This window comes from Cygnus olor, chromosome 29 (genome assembly GCF_009769625.2).
Source record: "Cygnus olor isolate bCygOlo1 chromosome 29, bCygOlo1.pri.v2, whole genome shotgun sequence".
Classification (NCBI taxonomy): domain Eukaryota; kingdom Metazoa; phylum Chordata; class Aves; order Anseriformes; family Anatidae; genus Cygnus; species Cygnus olor.
In genome coordinates, this window is record NC_049197.1 from 782,773 (window position 1) to 797,370 (window position 14,598).

At 43.8% G+C, this 14,598-nt stretch overlaps 1 protein-coding gene across 7 annotated transcripts in view; it reads right to left on the minus strand.

Annotated features, from left to right (window-relative positions):
- Positions 1-14,598, minus strand: part of SCN8A (sodium voltage-gated channel alpha subunit 8) — a 55,595-nt gene that overhangs the window by 17,955 nt on the left and 23,042 nt on the right. For 6 of the 7 annotated variants that reach the window (XM_040539634.1, XM_040539636.1, XM_040539637.1 and 3 more), the window contains 12 exons: positions 11,284-11,505; positions 10,757-10,820; positions 10,184-10,325; positions 9,304-9,510; positions 8,445-8,732; positions 7,692-8,051; positions 6,111-6,246; positions 3,947-4,185; positions 3,341-3,514; positions 2,051-2,407; positions 833-1,303; positions 308-425 (listed from right to left, as the gene is read on the minus strand). In XM_040539634.1, the coding sequence (XP_040395568.1) occupies positions 308-425; positions 833-1,303; positions 2,051-2,407; positions 3,341-3,514; positions 3,947-4,185; positions 6,111-6,246; positions 7,692-8,051; positions 8,445-8,732; positions 9,304-9,510; positions 10,184-10,325; positions 10,757-10,820; positions 11,284-11,505 (2,778 nt within the window). Of the gene's footprint in view, positions 1-307; positions 426-832; positions 1,304-2,050; positions 2,408-3,340; positions 3,515-3,946; positions 4,186-6,110; positions 6,247-7,658; positions 8,052-8,444; positions 8,733-9,303; positions 9,511-10,183; positions 10,326-10,756; positions 10,821-11,283; positions 11,506-14,598 lie in introns of all 7 variants that reach the window. The other variant, XM_040539641.1, reaches the window with a different exon arrangement.

Genomic DNA, 14,598 nt, shown 5'->3' on the forward strand with positions numbered 1-14,598 from the left:
AAAAAAAAGAAAAAAAAAGAAGCAGATTTCTCTACTTCTAAGTACTTAAGGCATTAACTGTACAAAAAAATCAACCTTCCCTACTGGTAGGTCATCTAGATCCTTGCAATGGCAACTACATTTCCAAGGCCTTCAGCTTGCAAATTCTTCTAGATCAGTTTACCTGTGATGCAGAGTCCAAGAAGACTCTCAAAACAGGCTAAAAATACCCAGTCCCAGTCCAGACTCACACCTAACCTTAAGGTAAGCTTCCAGTAGACACAGGGACCAGTAACAGCTCACAGGCTTCTTTCTACACTCAACTTACCCTCTGTGAAACACGCATCTGGGTCCAGGTACTCCTCTGGGGCCTCCACAGGGACTTCTTCCACCTCAGGTTTTATATCAATGGTGCTACCTTCAGAGGAGCTGGTATCATCCAGTTTCTTGAACACAAAATAAAGACCATTCCAACCTATAGTTATTTCCCACCAAATATTGAACCTCTTGATGACTCAGCAATTCATTCACCGTATTTACTATAAAGAAAGTTGTTTCCTCACTTCACCTCATAAAGATCCTGACCCAGCTCACATCTTATGTTAACAGGACAGACAGACAGCTTATTTACTTGGTTTCTTTAATCTTATATCTAAATTTACTAGGTAAATGTAGAAGTATGGGTGGCTCTCCATGAAGCAGCTAGCACAAGTAGCTTCTGCCTTGGATGCAAAGACAATATCATAACATAAACAGAAGTTTTGTGCTGGAATTATCCAGTTCTCCCTCCCAAGATGCTGCCAGGTGTTCACAGGTCAAATGACTCGAATGCATTATTAACATTACATCCTACCTCTTTGCTGCCATCTGGATCTGTATCACTGCTGAAATCTTCTGTGTTGAGATTTTCAAAATCTGATTCTCCTACAGCAATAGGTACCCGGACAGTGAGATTGGGGTTATTGATGAAGGACATGTGATCTTCATCTATTATGTACTTCTCCACACTGCTCCCAATTCCACTTGTCGTGCCATTGCCATTCTTCTGATAATCAATGTCTCTGTTGATATCAGCCCCTGTGTGGTTAGCAATGCAGTTCACCTTCTTGTCATACAATTCATCCAAGGGTTTGACCTCATCTCCGCCTCTCTGCTTGAAATGAGCGTGCATGAATTCACGCACTTTTGCCTTGGTCCAGGCAATGCCCTTCTTGATGCGAATGACAGAAATCTGCAGGTTGTTCATCTCCCCATCATCATCTGTGGCTGCCAAGTTGTCTGCGCTGAAGGAGCTCAGTAGCAAGGCCAAGAATAGGTTCAGCACCTGAAGGAGAAGAGGTCACGCTTGGCAGAGCTCTGACTGTGCTGACACACAAGGGTAATATTTCCAAAGCTGAGTCCGACTATCTGGCCACCTGCATCCTGCTAATGTCAACAGGGGCTGTGGAGCTAAGCCTCCGAACACCACCCTGAGAAACTGCTCTGGTGTCCAACACACCCACTGAGGTATCTAGGACTTGAGGAACACAACGCTGCTTGTAAGATATGCAACTGTTCACACTACCTCATAAAATACAAGGAAACATCATGATCTAGTCTAACCTCCCACACAACGGGCCGTGCAATTTCACCAGTCGATTCTTGCACGCAACTATACCGCATGATTGAACTAGTGGGCAGATTTTAGAAGAATCTTCCAACCGTATTTTGACACTTCAGGCCTTCCCCTGAATATCGAATTACTTCCACTCCTGGAATTTGAAAAGCCAGGTTTTACTTTGAAGCATCTTTTACCTCCCCCAGGCACCTTGTGGATCTGTCACCTTTGACAGGGTTTTGTACCTCCAGCTTCTATTGCAAAGTGTTTGGATGCTTTTTGTGGGCAACAAGCTAAGGCCAAGCAAAATGCAGCCTTAATGTTGTACTACCAAAGTCAACAGGACTGTTCATATGTCAAAGGCCATGAAGGACCCCAACAGAGCTGGAAGAGATACCCTAAGTCCTGTGGTCTCTCCAGATTTTACCCCACCCAGCGGAAAACAATAAAAACCATCAGTAACCATTTACTGACCACTAAATTTCCGATGACCATGACCATCATGAAGACAATCAAGCACATGGCCTGTCCTGCCACCTCCATACAATCCCACATGGTCTCAATCCATTCCCCACACAACACACGGAAGACAATAAGGAAGGAGTGGAAGAAATCGTGCATGTGCCAGCGGGGTAGCTCACACTCCGGATTGATCTTGCAGACACACTCCTTGTAGCTTTTGCCGAAGAGCTGCATGCCCACCACCGCAAAGATGAACACGATGATGGCTAGCACCAAGGTCAGGTTCCCCAAAGCACCCACCGAGTTACCGATGATTTTTATCAGCATATTCAGAGTGGGCCAAGACTTGGCCAGTTTGAAGACTCTCAGCTACAAAAGCAAACAAAGAGACAAATGACACTTCATTTAATTTCACCTTTAAAAAAAAAAAAAAGAGGAAAAAGAAGGAAATCAGGCAGAACTTTCTAAACTGGAGGCATCACATATTTTATGAAACCATAAGTGCTTCTTCTACTGAGGTCACTGGCAGTAGGGAATGCTTAACTTCTCTTTCAACTCAGCCTTCTCTATTTGTACTTAGTTATTCTCCTACACACTTATCTCCCTTTACAAAGGAAAAGTATGGAGCTTCTCACTTTCAAACTTTGCAACGTTAAGGAAGACTTATTTGAAGGGTACGTGTCACTTTTTTTCCTGAATGTTTCTCATCTTCCTCTGGAAAAAAAAAGCACTTGCTTTCCTGGCATATCCAGAACACAAAATCAAAGCTTAATATCCAGAGAACCTAATTTGGAGATGGACTTGCTGAAGCTGGGTATAAATTGGAGTTTCTGAGTACTGAGCTCTTTGGAAAACCTGACCTCAGCTGTGGGATCTCTGTGCCCAAAAACCTAACCTTGAGGTTTTCAGAATTTAATTTTCAAAAGCTTAACTGCTGCCAGGACAAGATAAAGCACATGAAGGCTGTAGGTATTCAGCACTTTTATTACACCATAACCTACAGCCTAGCAAATTTGACTTGGTAAATTACCTCAAGGAACCACAGGAAATAAAAGGTGCGTTGTAACAAAGTCCTTCAACACTACCTACCAAGTCAACCTTCTCTGCATATACACAATGAGCTGTTGCTCAGATCTCATAAAATATAAACAGCAGTTGTGAAGTAAGAAGAGACCACAAAAATGATACCACTCCAACCCTGTCCTCCCAAAGAACAAAGGAAAAAAAGGATTGGGGGGGGGGGTGCCTTTACTTTAGTAGCTGCAAGATCGGAACATTCGAAAAGGACTGGAATATGAATACCAATCGGAAAGATCGCAGTACGGAAAGTCCTTCCACGTTTGCTAGACCCAGTTCCATTAAACTGAGGGAGACAATAAATCCATCAAAGATGTTCCAGCCTTCTTGGAAATAATAGTAGGGATCCATGGCGATAAGCTTCAGGAACATTTCTGCTGTGAAAATTCCAGTGAAAACCTGGAGTGTTGAAGAGAGAGACAAAAGAACAAGCAAAGAATCGCTTTTGTTCATTTTCTGATCTTCAGCGTAACTATCAAACAATGCAATTCGTCACGCCAGTTCAAACATGCAGTCTATACAATGTCATGTGCTTGCCCACAATAGTCTTTTCTCTCCTGATGCAGCTTCACTAGCACGAATCTCACTGACCTACTCAGGCATACCAGCAATTAACAGGCAGATTTTTAGGTAGTAATAAGTTTTGACCAGAAAGTTGCACCCTTAGCCAACATCTCTGAGTCGCCACAGACTGCAGCGAGCACAAGCTCATGGCTCTCAGTGTCCCCTAGGAGCCTGTAATAGCAGCTCTTTCAGTCTAAGTCTACCTTAACAAGCAGTGTATCCCAGTAGGAGCAGATCTGTAAGGAATATTTACTAATACCATCTTACCAGATTTCCTACGGAGAGTACATGTTCAAACTCGGGGGTCATAGGATGGTGCTCCATTGCCATGAACAGAGTGTTCAGCACAATACAGATGGTGATGGCCAGGTCAACAAAAGGATCCATGACAATTAAGTTCACTATCTCCTTCAGCTTGATCCAGTACGGGTGGCATTCCCAGATCAAGAATGTGTTAGCAAATTTGTACCAGCAAGGGGGACACTTCCTCTGGGACTCTTCCAGCTCTACAGTTACAAAAGAAAACAGCAATGGAGCTCAGTCTTCTTCTCTAACACTGCTGGATCTGACTCTGAGCATGGCTGAAAAACTCTCCGATCTTGCCTCTCCTGAACCTCTCTCACGTCTCCCTCCTTGTACAATGATTCAACGTTCTTGCAGCAAAGTTACATTTTGCCTTAACTTCTTACAATGCTCAAAATGAAGAACTCCAGGACATGTGGCAATGGCTTAATACAAAGAGTTCCTAAGCAAAGAAGTTTATAACCATGGCCAATCATGCACATCACCAGGACAGACTCAAAAGAGTCAGGGCATGCCTTTGTACCCAGCTTCACTTTGGTACCTATGTTAAGTACATGCACAACTGCACGAGGTTACCAGGAAGTACAGTTTTAAATCTGTGCAACAGCACTGTGCGGATCTGATGATTCAATCCAAACTAGTTTAAATGAACGGATATATTTAACTCAGGACTGATCAAGGTAAAATGGCTTAAAGCAAAGTTACAGATTCTAAACTGTCTTCGGTGCTAGTTTTTAAATAACAAAGCTAAATGAATTCTGTGTTCAATGCAGACATGATCTAAAAGAGGAAATGTATGACATAATGCTGCAAAGGATTCTGAACAGGAACAACCTGATTAAGACAAACCACATCCATTTACAGAAACCAAACGTAACGCCATGTCCATTTTTTAACTGGCTTATTTCAACTGCCTAGAAAAAAACAAAGAGGAGCTTTCCCCCACTTGCAATGGTTTTATTCAGGCTATACAGCTGTTTGTACTGAAGATGGGTAGGGAAAGGACCCCTGCTCTCTTTCTCATTGGTTCTCTGGTTGCTTAGTATTTAGTTGCCTTGGAATTGCTAAAGTTAAAAAAGAGGACCGTAGCACTGTAGCCTGTAGGCGTTTGCGCAGGAGGGAAGCAGCAGAAGAACCTTGCTCTGTTTCTAAGTATATTTAGTTTTCATACAATTTTATTGCAGGAGACAGCAGGAATTTGAGATCATCAACCTCATATGGCTGCTGTTCACAAATTCTTACTGGTTCCTGCATAACATATTTGGAAATTTCATCTCTGTGTGATGTCCACTTCTGAATTTCCATCATGCACAAGTCCCTTTCTCTTTTGACAGCTGTCACATTTGAGACCCTAGAGTAGCTCAAATCTTTCTTCCCATGGCCTGTAACAAGGAGGGTCTCTCCAGCCCTTGTGAAATAGCAGAAAACAGAACACCAGTATCAGACATTTTCTTAATCCTTTAATCTCCACACCGCATATTCATTATTGTAAAATTACAACTCTTTGCTGCCTTTACCTTTATATCTATATAATTCAGATGCAAAACCAAGTAAAATACTCTCATTAATGTTTCTGCATTAATTATGACTTGAAAGAAGCAGGTTTTGGTAAAAACAATGCAAATTAGAAAGCAGGAATAGCTATGTCCTGTATGTCTGAAGGGCTTGTGTGTTCTCTGTCAGGTGCCCAAGGCTCAAAGCAGATCTCTGCTGTGCAGCACCTGCCCTAACGAACCGAGCCCTGCCCTGAGACTGTATTCCCTACCCTATGACCCCACCCTGCTCCCAGGAAGGCCAGCCTTATAAACCAGCTCTTGCTCTAATCCCCCCAGCAACTAAGAAGCCATCTCACGAGGTTCAGCTTTACCATTCGGCATCCTCTTGGGGAAATCAAGCAGCCGCGGGTGTCCATACCTGCCCCATCTGCTGGGGAGCACCTCTGGCCACCCAGAGGGACAGCTCCAGCACAAGAAAACAAGGGCACATGCGGGCCCCCACAGCAGAGTGAGAAACTATACTGTAACTGCCTGGTGGATGGGTCCTCTGTCTTCCTAAAACACGCCACGAGAGGGCAATCGATACATACACACTGAAAAAGCCCAAAGGCACACCTTCAAGCCATACCTACCCTCAACAAGGGTATTTGTCAAGCCGGTCATTACACTGTTGGTTCGATCCTTTCTTCCATAGGAGGCATTCACCTGATCCATCGAGACCAAGAGAGACCCACCAGGTTTCTTTTTAATTTCTATTTCAGTGGTACCCTGCAAAATTCATACATTGATTAATACAAACCCTTAGTCTTCCCAGTATTTTACGTGCTATCAGCCTAGAAATATGCCAAGTATCCCCAAGAGGGAAAAAAAAAAGTCTTTGTTCCCGCTAGCCTTTCCACTTTCCTATGTTACATAAATGGTTAAAAGAAAACTCAAGCCCTTGATTCTGCTCGTACCATTGACTTGCAACCTTGGACAAATTAAGTATTATACTTTAATGAATGTTTCTAATGAGCACTGCTGCAGTACAAGGTAGTTCATACTCTGTACTACTACTCAATTAAGAGCAGACAGGCGATGACTCCTAACGAGCCCACTTTGCATCCTGCTTCATACAAGGCCCCCAAATTGATACCATTTAGTATCTGAGCATTTGATTGCATCGACAAGAGGACATCGTACTTCTGCCAAGGAATCTGCCAGCCCCTGCAGCCCTCCCACCAGGACAGTTAATTGCCTGTTGCACACTTAAGTCCCTCCACAGATAGTTAGCAAAAAGAACTGCCGAGTAATACTTTCACTTCTACGCATGCGTCATGCAGATTACTATTCCTACTATGTTCATGCTGTGTTAAAAAGAGAATTAAATACTAAAGCAAAACATTGTATTAACATGCTAATTGGGGAAGAAAAAAGAAGGGAGCAACTAATGCTTAACATAACTAGTTAGGGTCAATTAGGTTGCAAGAATTGAAACAATTTTAAAAAATAGCTTGGAATGTACAGGCATGGTAAGCAGGCTTTTCTCAGAAACAATTGTTTTAGGAATTTCTTGACATGGTTGCAATCTTATCCAGATTCTCATAAGCCCCCCTAATACACTATTTTTGAGCTTTGTTTCTCTCCTGAACTGTTGATCTATTAAAAAGGTTACTCAATACCAACTCAGTCTACTGATCTAAAAAAGGTCACAATTAAGGAAAATTCAGATACTAAAAAGTGTATATTTTTTGAAGAAATCCTTCTTATATTAACAGCTTCTCTTGTAAAATAAGCCCTTCACAACTTAATAGCAACGAAACTGGTAGAATTTAACAGATACTTCATGCTTCAAACAGATACAAACATGCTTCAGAGTGCAAGACTCTGGTCTGATAAAGATCCTGCCCTGACATACGCCAAGGATCTCTGTTATTATCAGTCCTTTAATTTGGGACTCAATTCCAAGCCCTTTTTTCCCAGGAAGACAGGGGAAGGGAGGTGGGTCATTAAGTCCGAGAAGGGAAGAAAGGAGAAGTCAAAGCACAGGGATTTAAATCCACCGCAGACTTTGTCGTCTGCGGTCAGACAAACCAACTCTCATTCCATCAGGGTGGCTGGCTCACTTGTAGGGCGGCATACAGGAAAGCAGAAGAGGACAGACCGCCATGCCTACGCTAGCTACTCATTGACCTCCTTACGCTGTCATCAGTAGCTGCCTTATCTATTTTCACCTCAGGCAGAAGGCGTCCCCCAGGCATGCTGGAAGGTGGGCCGCCAATGAGGGACACCACGCCGTTACAATCCACCGTGCTGTTCCTCTTCACGTTTCGACGGAGGTTGGGAAAAATCCGCGAGGACCGGCTGCCTTGGCTGTAGCCGCTGTAGCCGCTGTAGCTGCTCCTTCGGTCACGGCCACGGATGGGGATGAAGAGGGAGTCTCTCCTGCCTTCGCTCTCCTCCACCGTGCTGTGCTCGTCATCAGCAAACTCATTCTCCGAACCTGGGTCACGAAATCGCCCTTTGTAGCTGAAGATGCTGCTCTTGCTATTGTGCCGGGAGAGAAAAGGGGAGCCTGGGATGCTGAGGAGAGACTAGGAGGAAGAAAAGAAAGAATGACAAGGGGGTGAATAGTGTGGAAACAAAGTACTTCAGTGCCCTCAAGTGCTGCTAAAGCAGTTTTGCTCCCTCTCCAAATCCAAACAAACCATTGCCACTTAGATGTCAGCTGTACTTAGAAGTCGTTCGCTCTTGGCTGGCTGAGCTACACCGGTAAGGAAGTTTTATCTGGTAAGACACACTCATCTCAGGAACAACTTATGCCAGGGTAAGTGCAAGGGCTGTAAACTCAGGCCATAAGTGTCTTCCTGATCCATGGCACGTTTAAATGGGTGAGCAGATTCCTCGGACATGTTAATCAGGATCTAAACAGAATATTATCCTGACTATAAGTAAACATAAACATTAAGGAAGGAAATGAAAACTACCTGGTTCATGATGGAAAACTTCCTTCCTATCCTGTTATCGGGTAGTCTGAACGCTTTCCTCCTCATGCCATCCTCTGATTCAGACTTGAACACCTTTTCAGCGTCACCCTTCTCCTCTCCTTCCGACAGCTCTTTGTCCTTCCGTTTTTTCCTCCGGTTTCGACGCTCCTTGGCACTCTTGGAACTGACTTTGGAAATCTCTGAGGAGCTCCGAGACATCCTCCCCCCACCATCATCTTCCACAGCATCCTCAGAGACTGTCCCTGCTGAAGTGACCATAGCTGCAGCCTGAAGGTGAAGGCAAGAGAACAGGAAAATAAATCAGAACTTAACTTGAATAATACTCCATTTCTGCTTTAAGAAAGAGCGTGCCTTAATGCATGGAAGCACAAGACTTCAGGACAGGACTGAGATGCTTATTCTTTCCCTTGGAAGGACCTCGCAGCCAGGACTTGTAAACATTTTTATAGTCTACTTCTGCAAGCAGTAGAATCCCTCTCAGTCCCTCAGTTAGGTTTATAAGCATTTGATAAAGGATCTACAAAGAAGTAATTACCTGTCTTGCAAAGGAATTCCCACACTTGACTAGAAACCCCAAGAATGTTTCTAAACTCCTTAATATAAGGAAGTTCTCCTATCCAAAATAAACATGGCAAGCTTGTACACATTCGGAAAACAAACAGCGGCAGCCAGGAGAGCTGGTGAACAGCGTCAACCCCAGGACAGCAGAGCATGAGGTGCCAGGGAAAGCCTGCCATGGCACTACTGCATTCTTGATTATACATCATTGCTCTGCAATAACAGGCAAATAAACCTAAAAATATGTAAATGTATTAAAAAAAAAAACAAAAACACTCACCTGTGCTTCTTCCTGCTGCTTTTTCAATTGTTCTAACATGGCCTTAAATTCTGCCTCTTTCTGCTCTGCCTCCTCCAGTGTGGCCTGGTTCTGCTCTTCATAAGCCATAGCCACCACAGCCAAAATTAGATTTACCAGATAGAACGATCCCACAAAGATCACCAAGACGAAGAAGATCATGTAAGTTTTTCCTGCTGCTCGTAAGGTCTAGAAGTAGAAGAGAATGGTAGGGGGAATAGAAAAGGAAATGGGAAAGCAATTCTAGAGTGACACCTGATATGCAAGCTGATCTAATGTTTCTTGACCCAAATGCTTCTAAGAAAATATAGCGGTGCTGGGTATTTAGGATCTCAGCACTTCCACTGCAAAGCACTAAGACACTGCACATTCATTAGCCGTAAACACAAAAGGTGACATCCCTCTTCTTCTCTTAAGGGAACATCCAACGGATGCAAACTGAAAAGGATTCAGAAGTACAGTGTGAAACTCAATGCCTAGCCTTCTCCAAAACAAAACAAACTGTTAAAAAAGCCATTTCAGCAAGGGGCCCAAACCACTCTCAGGTTACAAGGGAACACTCTGCCCTCCAAAGCGCCTGAACTCCTCCTGTGAGCAGAGCTGAGCTTCTGCAGCGCGCAGTCAGCTTCTTCCAGAATTAATTCACAGCTCAGCTGTGCGCACGCTGCAGACCTACAATCCCTTCTGGCCTTAGAAGTGCAACACCCGCTTTCAGGTAACATCCCTTTCCTTCTCAATACCCAAGGTCTAATTCTGCAGCTGTACTTCTCTTTCAGACGCTAGGAAGTAAATACAGCCTGTCACATTCTCCATGTCCCCAAATTCTCAGGTTGTGTAACACTGAAGCAACGCGTTTACTTACTAATTGATACAAGTTTTCCCAAAAGTCCTGAGTCATAAGGCGAAACAAAGCCAGAAAAGCCCAGCTGAAAGTGTCAAAGCTTGTGTAACCATAGTTTGGGTTCCGTCCTGCTTTCATGCATGTGTAGCCCTCTGGACATTGACTGTAAAGAAGATGGAAGTGATTTCAGGGCATCAATACGGTAAAAGGGATAGAGCAAATTCATCACAGGCACGTTAACCAGGCTAACCAATTAGAGACAATAGCACAAGGAAAGTTTCCACTTCTGAACCTCCAGCCCCTACTTCTCCATCAATTTTTATGATTAGATTCAGAGGGAAATCATGTCACTAGAAATCATCATTACAAGTATCAGCCTCCTGGGGTGACAAGAAAAATGCCAGCTCACATCGTATTAGTGCAAGAAACAGCAACAATGGATTAATAATTAGATTAAGAAATGTGAAGCCTTTTACATTTGAAATAACACCAGAACCAACAAAGGAAGCAACAGGAAATATTCTAAACGTTTTGTCATCATTAGCAGACATCAATGGTAATTAGTCATCACTTTTAACAAAGCTCAACACTCACCCTGCATCTGAGCTGTTACCACAGAGCAAAGGATCAGGGGCACCAGGAATTATGTAAAAATTTGCTGAAGAAGATGAAAAAGAAAAGATTACGTGCACACACGCATGGAGTTAGAGGATTTAGCATACTATCGCACTATAGAAACCTTAACTAAAGTCTTCTAGATCCCCTACTGGTAAATTTGCTAGTAAACGTGACACTCAGGCCAGGGAATCACATGGGCAGAACGACTTCCTTTTTACCATATTAAAAACCCATTTTCAATTGGAATCAAAGCAGGAAAAAAAAAAAAAAAAAAAGAGCATTTTGGACAAAATCCTTATTTAGCTAAAAGAGCACAGCCCATACTTTTTAAAATGAACCCAACTAGTAACAACGGAACAAGGTCAGGTTTCTAGAAATGGAACAATATCCGAGCAAGGGGTTTTTATTGTGCAATGCCGGGCACACCATGCGTCAGAAACCCCGGTCGGCAGCATTAAGTCAAATAAGAAGGTTTTAGGGAGCATCACTGCAGAAATACCTACACATATTGTTGGTGTATTCCTCCCAGTCAAAGCCCCTAGAGCCGTTATCCAGGAACGTCTCATTCACATTAATTGGCCATATCACACACTTGTTCCTCAAATTGCCCATAAAAAGCTGCAACCCGATCAGAGCAAAGACACTGAGACAAAATACTGTCAAGATCATTACATCTGACAGCTTCTTCACAGACTGAATTAGGGCACCCACAATGGTCTTCAAGCCTGCGGAGAAGAAAACAAGACTAGAAATCACTCCTGTAGAACAAAAAAGGCATTGAAAATTCAAATACGTACAGTACCTTACACCTATGTGAGGGCAAAGGATGTTGCTTTTACAGGGTCAGGTTCCCGGAACCCAACGCGGGTTCTGGAGTGCCTGGAGGTTTTCCCATAGCACCACGAGCGCAATGAGTGACCCCATCCCAATGCCAGCTGTGGGTTCACCACTCAGGTCAAAAAACCAAAGCACCAAGCTCATCCCTGAGAATATCCCAGTTTTGCACGAGAGGATGCGAAGCGTACTTGGGAGGCACTGCAACGGAGGCTGGGTTTGTCTAAAATATGTGACTTAAGGTGCGCTGCTACAAACCCTCCGTGGCCACACTTTCAGCCTGCCTTATTGGCACAAAGTGACAACTTACAGAGATCAAATGCCTTTCAAACTGTCTACATCCGAACTTTCTCCTGCCTAACTAAACTGTCTCAGCATTTCTCTGCTTGCAGGAGTTGAACCTCTCACTGACAGCAGGTTTTTGTCACAGCCAGGTGGGCAGGATTTCATTCAGTGCTGGCTCCTGGAATTCCCCCAAAGCTCTCGGGGTCATTCATAGGCAAGGCTCAATACCAAAAGCGAGCACAAGTGTAAGCCGAGAAGACCCAATCCTGCTGCTTTTCCAAACCATCCAGTCTGGGGAACCATTTGTAAGCCTGGACACGTTACTGAGCAGCGTAACCCTTTTGGGATTTAAACATGCAAGATTTTGGGATGCAGGAACACTACAGCCCTGTGCTTGGCCGCTCCAATATCGAGGAGGATCAACAGGCACTTGTAATTGAGTAGCGAAGGATGCTGGAGGAAGGAGTTAAAGGACTAACCTTTTCCAGGAATTTTATACAAAGCTTGGAAACAATCCCCTCCCTTCCTTTCCCTTCCCTTGGCAATTCCCAGATAATCATCCACTTCACTGTACACCTACCTGCCTCTCTGCACAAATTCATTTTGGGCTTCAGCAAATACAGTAAAAAGGCTTCCACCACCTTCGCTTAAGGCAAAGAGCAAAGCCATATTTTCAGCAAGACAAATTCAGTAAAATGAGGTCAAAATACAATTCTGAAGACAGCTCCTTTAGAGAATACCCGAATTCTCATTTCTATGAGACAGGCCAATTACCCCCCTGATGGAGCTACGTTTACTAAAACCTAAAGATTCTCTCCGACGCCTGAATTCAACTCAGCAGCACATACTCATGAAACCAATCCCTATATTTATTTCAAGCTCTGCTATTAGTTCTCACATAAAAATAAAAAAGGGGGGGGGGGGGGGAACACCTCCCATCAAAGTCTGCTGGAAATCCAGAACAGGGAGATCTGGCAGGAGACACCGTCACAAGTCAGGCACTACCACAACAGTATTTTTTCCCAACTGTGCGAAAATTGTGTGTCCACAATTAGTTCCTCCCATCCTTTCATTCACAGTAAGAAAAGGCATTTCAATGAGCTGTCGTGTGTTCTGCTTTATACTTCTCTTACTCAAATCTACTCCAAATTTTACTGATTTTTATATTCCCAAAGCATCCATCCTCCGTGTGGCCTGGTACCTTTGCCCTGCCCTCACCTACCAGTGTTTTCATGTTTGTATTGCTGCTATTAGCCAAGATTGCACTGCTGGGGAAGTTTTCTTTCTGGAGTATTTAAAGATCCAAAGAACACAAGTGGTTCTAGGTTCAAGCAAGTATTCCAGTCTTGAAACGCTGCTCTGGATCGCATCAAACTGCCCAAATAGCCTGCTGAACAACTGGCTGCTTAAAGGACCCAGTATGGAAATTAAAAAATATAATAAAATAAAGGGGAAAAAAATGGAAAAACCCCACAGAGCCAGGAATACAGGGCTAGATCAGATCCACGTCTCTGTCCAAGACCACCCAAGCACGCTGCAATAAACCGCAGACAAGAAACCCTTCCATACCACCAGAGGTTTGATCCATATCAGAACAGAAAGATTCGAAAATACATAAGTAAAAAGGAATTAATAGGGAGAAATAGTTTTTAAAAACATCTCGTTTCCTTCAGAACATTTAGATCACTGCCAAAGGCCAACTCAAACACGAAGCAGGCTTTTTGCTGTTAGGCCTGGCAGACAAATAACCATCACAGCACTCGTTTGCATGCTCATCTCCATCGCTCCGATACGCTCCGCTCTGCACATGCAGCCATTCACACCGGCATTTGTGCCTCTGGTTGGTGTGCCGTTCCCCCGCAGGCACAAAAAGGGATCGTGGCTTGGAACAGAGAGGATAAATCGGCAGCAGGAGAGCTCCCCGGCCACTCCCAAGACGAAACAGCCTCGAAACTGCCAGCTGAAGCAATCGCCTTCACCTACGGCGAAACCCGGGGGGGCGCGATTCCACGTGGGATGCGGCATGGGCTGACACCACACGGCGACCGATGGCACCGGTAATTCAATTGCCAACAAGGTGAGTGCCAATAAAAAGCTGTCTTTAGACCCCCATGGGTTAATACGGTCTGTCAAGCCGTAAGGTGAAAGTGATATTTTGGTATTTCGGTTGCGGGGTGCCACACAGACCCTCCACCTGCACACATTTGATCTGGAGTCCCATAATATTCTAGTAGTATTTCCTACTTTTATCTTGTCTAAAAAACACACTGAGGATGATTCCAATTATTGGCAGAAGACATAGTTAGCACTCGTCATAACAATCAGATTATTTTCTCATTAGCTCAGCACAGTGTTAAAATTCCCATTCCTTCGCACACACTGAAGCAGAAGGGGAACCCCTTTAGATTTTCTAAGTATATTCTAAAAATCACTTCTCCTCTTGGACTAGATAAGCCTAATTTCATATTAAACAACCCAAAAGGTTAATTGCACAAATACTTTACATTCCTCATATCGTTAGGCATAAAAGCAAGCAGAGAATGTGGTTGTACTCTACCTACGTGCTGCAGAACCACAACTGGGGCAACCCTATCCCAGCACCCAACTCATACACACAACCAAAGTTCTGCTGCTTGCAGTTCTAGCCATGGATTAATTCATCTTATCCAACGCTCAGACAGGAATCCCCTGAGCTGGGT